This window comes from Lates calcarifer, linkage group LG17 (genome assembly GCF_001640805.2).
Source record: "Lates calcarifer isolate ASB-BC8 linkage group LG17, TLL_Latcal_v3, whole genome shotgun sequence".
Taxonomy (NCBI): Eukaryota; Metazoa; Chordata; class Actinopteri; family Centropomidae; genus Lates; species Lates calcarifer.
In genome coordinates, this window is record NC_066849.1 from 6,480,618 (window position 1) to 6,495,236 (window position 14,619).

Below are 14,619 nucleotides of genomic sequence, written 5' to 3' on the forward strand. Positions count from 1 at the left end.
TATAGATATAATAAGGAATGGTAGCAGTAAACATAAAGGACACAAAAAATCTCCATTCATGTAATATAGACATTTAAAGGGAACTACAATAACATGTACAGTGCTTATTTTATCTTCGTTTTAATCATTAAAACATTCTAAATTTTAAAAATACATGTGCTTATATGTATATATGTATATATTTTTTCTATTTACAACATTTTATGTCAAATAAATGCTTTTAATGTGGTTTAAATATACCTGAGGTGTGACTTATTTGTAATGTATTTCCATTCATGCACACATTGTCTTATCCAAATACATAACAGATTACTACCTATATGACACAGTGTGTAACAAATCAAACTCAACACCTGACCACATTATAGCATTTTAATGCAAATGACAAACATATAACACAAAATAAAATCTGGACAAATGACTAGTATATTTAATGATATTATTTGTATACATTCAGACATCACTATACAGCAGTGGCAGAGAGCTGTGGCTAAAGTCTGGATCACTCAGTCGAGGTGCAGCGGCTCGGGTCTCAGGGTCTGTGTCGTCTCTGTACACTAAGCTTCAGAGGTGGGGACTCTAACACACATAAATACACACAATTAGATGATTACAAGAGCACACACACATCTCTGTCATTGTAACCTCATACAAACATGGTTTTAGCAGCTTATCGGCCCAATCACCACTGACACAAAAGTAATGACGGGATTTTAGTGATTGTATGAAGGATGATGAACCTATCTTTTTAATTTTTTTTAAAAGCAAGATCCTCCTCAGCATTGTCGAAAAAAATAAGAAAAAGAGAAGAAGTTCTGACAAAGTATGGTGAACGTGCTCGTTGGTGGGGAACACAAAAGTTTAACAACCCAGATGTAGCAGAACAAACAGCCCTCTTCAGGGTATTCATATTTTCTTTTTTATTCTTTTTTATAGTTTGACCACTAATAATGAACACTATCCAAGTATATTCCATGTTTCTTGAAAAATGGCATAGTGGGTCAAGAAGTTACCTGACATTACATTACACCTTTATGAACCATGTCACACCTGAAAGTCACCTTTTTTGTTACTATGCAGTTTTAACTATTTGTACAACTATTAACTATATCGCAAGGAGGACTGAAATAAAATTAAAATCTGGGGTAAGAAAATAAATCATAGATTGTCCTTCAGAATAAGTCAGATTAGCCTTCTTTTAGTGAAAAGAAAAATTGTAAACTAATAATTTGTGTACAGTCCCTGAAAAAAAGTATCATTAGAGAATTACCTTCAATTCATTCATATTCTAAGGATCGCCTTCCATTTCGTGGCTGCAAGAGCAAACACAATTTTATTGTATCGTCATCATATTATCAAGGGGAATTTATTTTCTTTTATTTCTTAATATACAAACATTCATACCCGATAGAGGAAGTAACCTCTGCTCTGGATTCCAGCAGGTCCCTGCAGTTCAGCCTGTATGGACACAAACAACAGAGAATTTAACTTCAGTGCTCCTACGGTTCCACCCCACCAGCAAAAGCCATCAGCACACACGCGCACACACACATACATACACTCAAACTCTCACATCTGGATTTTCCAAAACAAACACTTTCCACGTGTCTCGGTCACAATTCCTCTGTGTCCACTTTGTGAATGTTAGCGCTTGATAGTAATGAGGGATAAGTTCAGCTGTCGGCTGCACTAATTTTAGACCATAATTACTGCCAGCTTGGGAAAGAACAACTAATGTGGACTGAGCTCTTACAGAGAGTGAGGAGAGCTGCCTAATATGAAAGTGTTATTGACTTGTAGGCTCAGGAAGGGGAAAACACGCTGAAATCAACTACAGAAAGCATCACACACATTTCACTATCTGCTACAAACATACAAAAGTAAAACACTCTATGTCCACTGTGAATGCTGCGATTGCATTACTTTCTATCCATCAGCTCCTTGTATATTTTCAACAAAGGATCCTGTTGCAGGTGAGAGATTTGAACACATTATTTCACTAATAACTTATTATAAGCAAATTATCATCACTTCATCACAAAAAATCACACAAAACAGGATTTTATGTCAGTTTTCATGACTGATTGCATACAGTATTTTATATGCTGAAAAACAAAGCATCTTGATATTCAATAACTTTGTTTCAATCAGTCAGTGACTGAGAGCTCATTTCATAAAAGCGAAAAACAAACAAAAAAAAAAATGGTGTGTGAAAGGAGAACTTATGTGCATGGTACATACGCGCATTGAGAGTCCCCTGTCTCTTCTGGTATGGAGTTGAGAAACTAGATGCAGGAGAGGGTGCAACACATGGGTCTGACAAACACACACACAGAGCCAGACTCACAAACATGAAGAACAGCTCCAGTGAGGGAGACAATACAGAATATGGAGGGTACACAGGTTGAGAGTGAGAAACTATTTCTCTCTAGTTAACACACAAGAACATGCAACACAATGATGCAAACATAATACACAATGCTTGCTTGGTGCAGCAATTTCCTCACTGCAGACTCAGTGTCAGTGTTTTGATAAACACATAACATTCTGCATTATTTAACACACAGTGATGGAGGAGCAGAGGACAAAACAGCTTCATATTTAATATGTTTTGTTGTGGCGAGTGAATGTACATCCTGGGATGATTGGTGGGTTTGCAGGTTTCAATGAGAATAAATGCACATAAAGGAAAATAAATACAATGCATGAAAATAATCATAACTTATTTCACACCAAATCTGAAGCTAGAGAATGTAAACAGACTTTTAATCAGTTACATGACTAGAAATCTTTTGTAGTTTCAACAAAAAGAAGTATTGAGAAGGATCATGTTTTAATAATCAAAATGTGTATCAATATTTAATTTCCCTCATCATTCAGTAGCTGCACACAAATTTTTGTTTCTGCAACTTCTCCCTCATTTCTCAATTGATATGTGTTGTCCAGTGTGAAGGACAGACAGAGGGGAGCAAACATAATCCAAGTTCTCATTGCAACCAAGAAATAAAGCTGAATGTGGAGCCATGCTGCTTCCTTGCTACACAAAATGTTCCTGCTTTGTGAGACATGCAGAGCACACAAGCAGGTAAAGCAGCACTGGGGAAAATTTTCATTTTCTATTTATATTAGGACTTACATATGTGTGAATGTCCATGTTTCAGTATTTGTATGCACACAGTCATTCTTACCTGTATCCGTGGTGGTAACTGTGTACCTTAACCTTTTGGTTTACTGAATGAAGTGTGGATAATTTACACTGCTTCTTTTACTGCCTGACACATAATGGCTCTGTTAGATTATTAGACTTTCTCTTCTTTTGCGCTGCACACTATAAAAAAATGTACCACGTTTATACATGAACTGCAGTTGTAAAACAATGTGAAGATGCTTTTTTAGGTCAAGCAAAAATACTGTGGCAGAGCAGATTTATCTTTTAACTTCACTTACCGTCCCCTCTGACAAGTTAGAACCTTGTGGTCTAGAGTAATGGAATAAAAACTGCACATACAGTGCATGATATTAAAAATAAACACTCATACACACACAAACAGGCCAACACAAATTTGTCATTGGGTTTAATGTCTCCTGTGCTTACTTAAGTTGTGCGTACTTACCCTTTTACTATTTTCTCGCAATTTCAGTTCCTGAGAAGACAACAAAATGTCACACATCTAAGTTTCAAAGTGTCACTTCATTTAAAATCTAAAAAAAACTTGCATGCAAAGACTCTCTGTAAAAGGGTCCAAAGTGTTAAGTACCTTTAACTTCTGAACCAGCATCAAGACACAGAGCTCCCCTAAGGCATCAGATGCCTGGAACAGAAACCAAATAGAAGAATAAAAAGGACATAAAATGTTATTTATTAACAAAAAAAAAAACAAAAACAAAAACAAAGAATATGCCAGACAGACTCACACCTCAGTCACCTGAAACTTCAGATCTGCAGAGAGGTACGATGAGCACACAGCGTCTATCTGTGGAGCATTACAGAAGATGATGACGGAGGGGTACACACAAACAGGAGAAAGAAAGGAAGAAAGAAAGAAAGAAATGGTTGCATACCTGGCTGAGTAGCTGCCTCTGGTCTGTTGTGGCTTGCTGAAGTTCTGCTGGAGCACCTTCAGTTTCACACAGCAACACAGAAATACACAGTTATACTAAGGCTGAAATAACTTTACATGCATTCTGCCATTTTCATATCATCCCCACAAAATAATTTCTGACAGTAACAGCACATTTTTGTTGAGTGAATATTAATAATTCCTGATGACACTGTAGAAGCTACAGGTCTGTAGTGCCCTCTAATGAGCTGCGATGATGCAAGACTGTTGATGCTCTGCTTTGACATGATTGCAGTAGATGTTCATTTGCAGGGGTAAAAGCTTTGCTATTGAGCATGGAGGGAGTTACTGCCCACCATGTTGATGTGAGGTAACTGCCAGGTGGATATCTGCTTTTGAATATATTCATGAGTTAAAACTGGATTGTTATCAACTCTTCTACTGTCGTGTCAACAGCTTTGACCCTGATGTTGAATCCAAAAGCTTCTGAGCCAATACAAAGATCACTCAGATATCATAACTGTCAATCTGCATATTCAGACATTTCAATCACTTGTGACTTTGTGTCACTTAGTAGACACATCAAATTAGGGTGGCAAGATCAGAACAGCGTTTCTGGCTGCAAATGTTTTGCCAAACTGTCTCACCTAGTTTGACATCAAATCAGCTCAAAACGACAGAGATGGACGGGTGGATAGAAGGATGAAAACCTTTTTAACATGAATCATTGTAGATATGTAGAATTGATCCAGCAGCACATGCAACATTTTCAAGCAAAAGTTATAAGCTTTTCATTTGAAATTGAATAAAAATTTTATCTATCTATTTATCTATCTATCTATCTATCTATCTATCTATCTATCTATCTATCTATCTATCTATCTACTGTCTCTTCATTTCATTCACCCCTACACATTTTTTTAAACAAATAATAATGATATATTATTAACATTTACTTATACTTTAATTCAACAATACTTTAATGCAATATCTATCTATCTATAACACATCAGCTGAATACAGTTGATAGGTAGAATGTTATTCATGTGTGTTATCATATTTAAGTATAGAAAAAACCTACAAATATTAAAAATGTTGAAAAATATGTAGTATGTTAATAATATATCATTACTTGTTTTTACTCTTTTAGTAAAGACTGATGTGGAGGAATGAATGAAAGAAAGAGTAGATAGATAGATATTAAAGTATTATTTTATGAAAGTATAAGACAAACCATACAAAAATGAGACTGACAGTTGATATGTACTGAAGTTAGTTAATATGTCCTTATATATACTTAAAAGTCATACTTTGTGTCCCTGTGATGAAAAAGGTCAGATCCTACTACACTCTTAACACCCTTAGAGAGTCTTATCTTCTAAAAAGTTAAAGATGAAATAAATAAAAACATATAAAATAAGATAAAACAGTGTTTCTAACTTACTTTTGCAGACGGGTATAGTGAGGATAAGTAGGGCTGCGAGGGTGATGCTGGCCGTGCTGAGTGGACTCATGGCGCTGCTGCTGAGGCTGTGCAGGCTGCTGGAGGCTCCGCGCTGCGCAGGCTGACTTTGGCTCTGGAAGGTCCTCATGTTCCTCTCTACCTGCTGGCCTTTCTGCTTTTTCCCTTTATTTCTTTTTTTGGTTCTGTCTGCTTGACTTCTTGCTCTTCTGAGAGTTTCTGTCTCACGTCAGAGAAATATGAAGGCTCGTGCCCCACACACCCTCCACACCCGCGCGCTGACACTTGACTGCGTCATTGGAGGCTCCGCGCGCGTGAAAAGTTAATAGGTTTGATCAACAGGTCGAACGGTGAGTAAAGTGCGGAGTCGAACTGGTATCCTGAAGAACATTAACAAGCAAATTAATGAACATCGTTTTTTCACATTGTTCTCAATGAGTTTTCACTGCCCTTTAGTTTAGTAGGGAAAGTATGACATTTGCTCACGCTACCTCAGTGGAGGCTACCTTGTTGTTTTTGTGGCTGAAGTTTGTTTTGCTGGACTTAAGTAATGTGTAGGTGTAATTTGATGCTTTCCTTTGGAGAAAATTACTCAGACTGTGTAGACTATCCAGTGGGCCAATTTCTCAACAGCTATAGGCTACTTTACTTTATACTTACCTTGAGAGGCCATTTTGTCACAGGCATGTGCTCTAACCATCTATTTCTACTTTGTTGCCGCTGAAGCTCCACAAAGAAAAACATTTTTATCATTCAGCAATTTTCTGTTGCCCCCTTTTCTATTATTGTCTCAATGTTAAGTAAATGATAGAGACCTGACACTAACATGTAGTTTGCTGCAGAAGTTCACAGTAGGTTAACTAAGATGCCCTGGTGTTAAAACTTTTTACTAATAGAGTGACAGAAAAAAAGGAAAAGAAACAGAGCATCCAGCATACACCAATCAAAACCACACGTTTTGATTGGATTTACAGTAGCTTATGTATATTACTGTTTACAGTAACAGAAATATTTGGAAAGAGTACGGTTAAAAATAAAATAGCCATGAATGAATAGTCTCAGAAAAGGCAATGACAAACACAAATGTTTTAAGCCTTGATCTTAATGAACTGAGAGTTGGTGCGGACTTCAGGTTCTCTGTGATATGTGAACTGAATGCTGCTTCCCCGAGCATTGTTTTGACCCTATGGTCAGAACTGTGTTTTAGTCATGTGTCACTCAGTGCCATATAGTACCCATAGTATTTAAAAATACATTATTCAACATACAGGAAGTCATTGTAAAGACATGACTGATCTAATCGCTCTCCTTTTTTTTGTCAAAGCTTGAGACTGGCTATTCTTCTTGTCATGTGGTCATCAGGAAAACACATCTGCATAATATCTTGTCCTCACCTCACTTGTGTGATGGAAAATGTTATTTCACGCTTGAGTCACATTGTAATGAACAGTGGTTAGTTGTAATGTAATGTGATATTTTAGAAACATCATACCAGTTAGACATGAATATTGTATTATCAGATTAATTTCACATTTCTTACCACAGTATCATATGTTTTTTAGGCATAAGAATAAAATATAATAATGAAGTCCTTATAATGGCCTTGATGGTGTCACTGATGTCATAGACCTAACAGCAAAGGCAAAAACTCAAGTTACGTCGTGTACATCAACAGCTATGACAAATTCAACGTGGCCAAACCTGGTGACTTCTACAATTACAGCAGTGGAGCAGCAATTTATTTTGAAGCAGAAATTATGCTTTTAAGTCAGAAAAAAAATTAGTATAATTGTATGAAATAGCTATGTTTTCATTTCCAACTTTTGTTCAACTTTTCATGCATTTATACACTTACGTAAATTCAAGTCTACTGCATTATTAGACAGACTCATTATGGATCATTACTGAATTACCTTTTGTCATAAAACTCTGGTAATGTGTTGGTCTTTGTGTGAAGCTGTATGTGTGAAGGCATAAATACTCCTGGGCACTATAATTCATTTTGATCTGTTACAATAAACCAGACAACACGATAAATAAATAACCACCATCCAGTTTTCTTCAGCAGAAACCACGATGACTAAAAGATGTATTAATACACTATAGTTCAAAGGAGGGTGGATTTACCTTGGCTGAACAACTAAGGCAGGCAGGATGGGAAATGAGGAGGAGAAATAAATGTTGCTAGAAGAATTTAATGATTTACTGAAACCACATAGAAGTTCTATAAAGTTTTTGTACATGCACAAATAAATCCTGTTGTAAACATAACATAAAAGTTTTCATTCATTGCCTTCATTACCTGGCATGAAAGTTAAGTGTTTCAATCTATTTCACAAGGGAAAATACTTTGAAAACATGAGACATAACGGGAGTGTTAAAGCAACAGATGTGCCCTTATGGCAGCTTTGTCCTCAAAATCTGACGTGACTTTGTTTGAGAGCATGAGTAGCAACAAATGGAGCATATTGATAATTATGTAATTCCAGGGAATCATCACACTCATCCCCACCCATGTCATCCTCCTACACTAATCTCTCTGTCCTCTTTAATCTCACTTTTCCTCATTATCCCGAATTAAGACCCAGCAGTGGATGTCAATAGGCAAGCATAGCGACAGGACGACAAGATATATTGTAACATTACTTTTTGAGGCTCCTTGAGGTGACATGACAGTGTTCATTAACATCAGAGTTGCTTCAGCAACTAGGTCTGATGTGTTTTTTCTCCTGAAAGCTCTGGAGAAAGCTCCACTCATTCCACCATTTTGGAGAAGTTCTGAAATGTCATGACCTTTTATTATAAAGTTGACTGGCATTTGCATGTGCTGATCTAATTGGTTTGCTTGCTTTAAAACCCAAAGGTACTGACGGAAGGTTACTGTCGCACCTTGAGGACGCAACACAGATTACAGTCATTATTGTGCTGCTCTAATGTTAAGCTACATTCATGGACAGATGCAGAAGTGAATTACTTTTATACAAGAAATCTGTTGCAGAATTTGCTCCAGTATTCATATAATTTACAGATAAATCACAATCTATTCGCATCTTGATAAATCTAAAAAAAAATTATATTGATGAACCAATATATAAAAATAAGCCTCATCATGCTTCAGTGTGCTCACAATCTGCATTCTGTTTGAGAGTTAATTTAAAAGACTGTCTTTCATATCAGTTAAAATGTATTTAGCAGCTGACTGGCTTTGCTTATCACTAAGCCTGGAGGCAGTAGGAAACACAGTGCCTTCGAATGGGGTCCTGTTTTCTCAGTTCATGAGAAGAGTGTGGAATTTTCTGAAGCTTCAATTTCAGGAGTTGTAAAATAAACACTGACATTTTCAGAAATGGCAGAGGCCATAGAAGTTCAGTTTTCATTGGGTGGTTGGATTGGTGTTTTTCTTTGTAATTTTATAATACATATAAGGAAGATGTTGATTTTCAAAATGGCCTCATCTTTTCCCTCTGTCACTGTACCCATAACTCATTAATATTAGCATGTTGCTGTTGTCTAGCAATGGTGTTCTCACAACTTGAACACATACCAAGTTGTAGCCACAAACTCGAGAGCAACAGCTAGCTTGGCTCTGTTCGGTTAAAAGGGTATTTGATCCATACAAAAACAAAAGTGTGAAAATTACAGTTCACCACTTTATAGGTTGATTGTAACGGTGGACAGAGTCAAACAAGCTGTCCCCACTCTCTCTGCTAAGCCAAGCTAACCAGTTGCTACCAGTGGCTCATAAAACTCCACCCGAGAGCAACATCCTAAAATGGTGAACTTTTATTTCAAGTACTGGGCCCAGTTTTATGAATAAAAGTACAGAATCAGACCCACCAAAACACGTCATAGTTTCTCTCCATGCTCTGACTGATGTCTGTGATTGGAGACAAGAGGAAAATGAGCAGGGAGAGTGACCTATTAACAAGTCACATCCTCCTACAAAGACAATTAGTTATCCTTCTGACTTAATTGCATTTCCAAATTGTAGGAATAATGAAAATCAGTTGTTGTGAACAGCTGTCCTTTAAGTCATGTTCCAACATCCTGCAGTCAAACATTTTATCTTTTTAATGTTGTTTCCAACTTGTGCATGAAATGGAAGTTGCCTCCATCACTAAAAAAACTATATTCAGTAACTCTGTGTATTCTGGTCTATGAAATTACTCTTTTTAGATTATGCTTAAAGTATTCTATGTTAATATTCTGCTGCTTAGATTGGGTTGCAGACTAACTCAGGAAATTATAGTTTAATATTACATGGTAATGATAAGAAATTATTAACTTCTGTCATAGAACTACTGTGGAATCTCAGTGAACCAGAGATCTTCATCATAAATCTTATCATTTTCAGTTTAGCATCTGCTTTGAATCTCTAACTCATAATGTTACTTATGCTGATTGTATCAAGTAACAGAAATCCACTTAGACTGACTCTCGTCTTGCATGGGTTTGCATGCAATTATGTTATACCACATGGCTAGGTATCATTACATTTTATCATTACACCAAGTATCAAATTCTATAATAAATAACATGATAATTTCAATTTGCATCTCAACCATATTTAGCATTAACCTGGATGTCTCTCAGCAGCCACCTTAAGTTTCTATTTGTATTTCCTCAAAAAAGATTCACGTTATTGTCAAATCACATCTCTGCCCCTCAGGTGAATGATTTTGCTGTGTGTAGCAAGTGTGAACTACCATGTCACCTGTGTTATACTGATGAAGGATGGCCACATCGTGAAATGCATTTACTATGTCATTGTAAAAGTACATATTTTTAGAAAATGCAGTCTGCTGGCTCACCAAATGAAGACTCATTTTCTTTTCTTTCTTTTTTTTCATTGTTTTTATTGCAATTTCTCTTTCCATTCAACAAAACAGTGTCTACAGAAACTAGACATACAACAAAATAAACACAAAACGTACATAATAGCTCTTACATAAGAGATGAATATATGGCATGATACAAGAGGCAGTGAGTCAGTCTTAAAGTACCCGAATGTTGTTCAAGTGTAAAGCAGTCCCTTTAATAGAATGGAGGAGAGGTCCGATCCGAATATAATGCAAAAATGGGCACCACACTTTGTAGAACTGATCTGCGCTGTGATGTATGATGTTGGTAAGATATTCAAGAGGGATCAATTCAAAAATTATTTTACGCCATCCACAGACAGAGGGAATCTTGTCACTAAGACTCATTTTTATTAAGAGAACATGAACATTTATCACCTGAATAACAACAAGAACAAGGAAAAGTTGAAAGTAAGTGGCCATGGCAGTTCTACCAGGGTCTCTTCTCATAGCTGTCAGTCAGATGATTAGCATGGCTGTTTTAAATGAGAAACTGAGGAAGCATGGCAGAAAGGAAGATGCTGATCAGGAGAATGAGTAACTGACACAACAAGTATAACAACCAGTTTCACCACAGCTGACGAGTACTTTGTCATAGAAACACCAACAGCAAGGCCTGCTCGGATCAGAGTGTAGGCAGCGTGAGCGGCTGGTCTCCACATGTCCACAGCTGCAGCAGGTCCTGGCTTTCTGGGACTCCCAGAAGACATTTCTGTTTTATGTGTAGAGGCTGACCTCTGTGGTTTCCCAGCTTCCTCCATGGCTGTTACCAGTTCAGTTAACAGTCAATCTCAGCAGTAGCAGACTGGAGTCCTCACAGTCCAGAAACCTTTGCAGTGCTGAGACTCAGGGCCAGCAGGAGCTGACTTGAGGAGAGTCCTCAAATCAAATGAAATCTCTTGCTCTCTGACAAAAAAACCTCTTTAACTCTTGATGATGAATGCAATCCAACTGAACAAAGTGGTGGTGAAATGAAAGACTGGATAGTGCACAGAGTAGAAGTTACAATGCTGTGACATGTGGAACAATGAGGAGAATGCTAGTCTAACAGAATGGTGGCACTGGGGGTTACTTAAAAAAAATTAATTGCAAACATGTGAGTGTGCAAGTTTGTCCAGGTGCAGAAGTGAAGGTATATAAGTCCATCAGAGGTGTTTAACAGATAAAACAGGAATAAAAAGGGATTGGAGGATAGAAAAGGGAGAAAATAACAACAGCAGCAACAACAACAACAGCTGCACCATAAGCCGGCCCCTGCCCAAGGCACACTACGACGAAACGTCAGGGAGCAATGCTGCAGAGCATGGGCTTACCCCCCCCCACTTTGACGATTAAAATACGGAGAAAGCTCAGAGATTAGACTCATAAATCAGCAGGACTTAATTATCTGTTTATCTATATCTCATTTCTATGTGTTTTATCTCAGATCCCATACATCATTTGTTAATGTATGTATTGGTTTATTCAACAGGGATAGTTCACTTTAATAACTGTTGTTGTGAATGTGCCAGAAGGCTTTTTTTCATCTGGAGTCCCTCGACACATGTTACAATCCTCATCTTAACAAAGAATATCTTTACAAAACTTATTGAGATCATTTATAATCATGCAGAGAAACAATAAGAGAGGAGGCACCACAAATGGATCAGAGGGACATTTTTAAATGCATCTCTTTAGTAATGTATCAACAAGCATGTTGTCTGGAATAAAGTACACTTCCAGTCTCCCTTGTATTGCTGGGTGGGGATTAATATAGTGAGCCAACATTTTCACTAATCATCAAGTGAATCTACAAGCTACAACAAAAATCATAATTAATCTTTTCATAATTATTCTTTTTCAGATTTCAGTTTGTTCTCAGCAAAGTTCCAGTCATCAGCTGTTTTTCTTTTTACTTTGCCATCAGCATTTTGAATTAATTTTCTTGTCTTCATATTCATTCATAATAATCCTCTCATGTACTTTCTCTCTCTAACCCCCACCCAAACCTAGTCCTACACAAACAAACGCGAAAGCACTCTTGCCAGTGCGCAGACATACACACTCTTTAAATTACATGATTGCTTTAAAACAAAATCGCACACATGATCGACCTCCCTAACAAGCAAAGAGCTCTACATGGAGCGTTGCTCCCATAATAGCTGCTCTCATGCTTACTTCAGTTTGGAAGACCGTCATGTTCTTCTTTATGTGTAATTTGACTGAGATGAGTGAAGACCTCACCTTGGGATGGGGTTACCAAAGTGGAGGAGTTTTCATAGAGGCGCCCATTACTGTGCTGCTTCTACAAGGGTGTTTGTGTCGATACAGTCAGGTTTCACTATCATTTATGTGCTTGTTCCATGATTTACTGTAACTGTGAAAGCCACATGATGGGAGTCAAGGGGAAATACAGTAGGAGAAGGACACTTGGGTCCATATGTATTTGAAGAGGAGTCGTGTTTATTTCAGTTTGTTGTTTGAGGCTCAGAAATGTCAAAGCTATGACCTCGGCAAAGTAATTCAAAGAAGTTACAGTTGTATATTCCATGCCTGTACGTACATATGCAGATATTTATTTAAAATACAACATGAATCTAAAACAACACTGATGATGCCTTCTTCAAACGTATGAAAGGCTGCACAAAATGCCATCCAGATAGCAACTCAAACGTTTCTGATTCCAAACACAAATAGAAAATGCTATCAGCCTTTAATCACCAGTGTGAATGTCAAATGTAGATTACACAGATGTAATCACCTTCCCCTGATGCTGCAGCACTGGCGTGAAAAGCCCTTTTGTTTGTAAGTCACATCTGCATGTCTTCCGCCGTGCATGTCACTGGGGCTCCCTCGTCATCACATAGGTTAATTTTAACACCTCTCACCTGCAGAGTCCACCGCAGCCAGTTTGTCTCTCTGGGAATAAATTCTTTATCTTAATGTTTCAATCACACTTTGCCACATGCAAACAGGTTCTCTGCAGTTACTTCAGTGCAGCCAAGCTTGAAGTTATTGTTTTTGTGCCAGCATCAGCGTGTCGTAGGAACATCAGCGTCAGCACTGACTAGACAGACCTTTGACATTCAAAAAATATATAGTGTAAGTGCCAGAATAGCAGAAACCATGGGTGAATCATGACTAAAGGAAAACACAACATGTGGCAAAATGGAGAGAGATAATTATTGCATGTGTGTGTCTGCTTTCTAATATGTGTGTGCAAGAGATACGTGTGTTGTTTAGATGTACAGTATATTACACATGCTATGGTGAAAAGGGGAAATATTCTTATGGATATGATGGCCCAGACATAAGAAATACATCATTTTTGACTGAAATAACACTGTGTTTACATTGTGGTAAGTGGTAAAGGTGCCTTCATGAGGTGTAGGCGTCATTTACGGATAATGATTTCACTCAAGTTTGTCTAATAGAATAAATGTCAGACTCTATTTTACACCTCTTGATCATAAAATTAGATTATATTGTATCTTCTGTGAGCTGTGCAGTGGGATTACTTAGAAAGATGTAACTTCTTCATGAAAATATAATGAATATATCCATTTTAAAGCTCTACAAAGATTTATTTTAATCTGTCAAAATCTGGACATACTGTTAACTATGAGGGTAAAGATATAGTTGCCTGTCTATTTCCATATTAAAGCAATAACTCTGTCAGAAAAATATTGCAGGATGTAGCTCAGTATGCAACATTATACAACAGCAATCACAAAATATTCATCTTTTCTCACTACTGGAGGAAGGAAAATAATATCTAGGGACATTCAAGATAACATCAATGAATACTGTAACATGCTATAATACACTGTAGAGACCTGCGATGATTTCACACACCCCACAGTGACACTCTGTTTCAGGAGTTGTTGTTAGCTACCTGGACACATAAGGCAGGGCTTGTGACGCATGATCACTAATGAAAATGGAGATATGAACACATATGTCATACATTTTGGACATGTTTTTGAAATGTTTTCATTGTGGTGTCGTGTTTGGTTGCTTACATAACAGGCAGCAATAAAACCATGAATTTGACTGGTGATGACAGCGCATGCCACATTCACCAGCTGGGAAATCCTGTGCTGTCTCTGTACAAATAACTTCAACACAGACAGTGTTCCTCAAGGCATTTTCTCTCAGATCACTTGTTAATCCCTGACTTTCTTTTCCATCACATGTCTGACTCACTCTGTTGACACTGATGACGTCGGATTGACTCTTTGTTGGTTTGCTCAAAATC

The 14,619-nt window shown here is 37.3% G+C and overlaps 1 protein-coding gene across 4 annotated transcripts; it reads right to left on the reverse strand.

Annotated features, from left to right (window-relative positions):
• Nucleotides 1–363: 363 nt before the first annotated feature.
• On the reverse strand, nt 364–5,814 carry nmu (neuromedin U). 4 transcript variants are annotated; one of them, XM_018670283.2, is made up of 9 exons: nt 5,506–5,814; nt 4,063–4,118; nt 3,927–3,974; nt 3,759–3,812; nt 3,615–3,644; nt 2,242–2,316; nt 1,405–1,458; nt 1,271–1,313; nt 364–579 (listed from the first exon to the last, which is right to left on the reverse strand). In XM_018670283.2, exons 1-8 carry the CDS (start codon nt 5,651–5,653, stop codon nt 1,278–1,280), a joined length of 501 nt encoding a protein of 166 aa, XP_018525799.1. In that variant the 5' UTR covers nt 5,654–5,814; the 3' UTR covers nt 364–579; nt 1,271–1,277. The 4 variants fall into 4 exon arrangements, with proteins under 4 accessions (XP_018525799.1, XP_018525798.1, XP_018525801.1 ...); XM_018670282.2 differs by having other exon boundaries at nt 3,918–3,974; nt 5,506–5,809; XM_018670285.2 differs by lacking the exon at nt 2,242–2,316 and having other exon boundaries at nt 5,506–5,809.
• Between the last annotated feature and the right edge of the window lie 8,805 nt (nt 5,815–14,619).

Coding starts and splice junctions, on each gene's coding strand:
- nmu (XM_018670282.2), bottom strand. CDS start 5,653: ATGAGGACCTTCCAGAGCCAAAGTCAGCCTGCGCAGCGCGGAGCCTCC. Junction 4,119..5,505: donor CACTATACCCGTCTGCAAAA/GTAAGTTAGAAA, acceptor GTGAAACTGAAG/GTGCTCCAGCAGAACTTCAG. Junction 3,813..3,917: donor TGAAGTTTCAGGTGACTGAG/GTGTGAGTCTGT, acceptor TTTCTGTTCCAG/GCATCTGATGCCTTAGGGGA.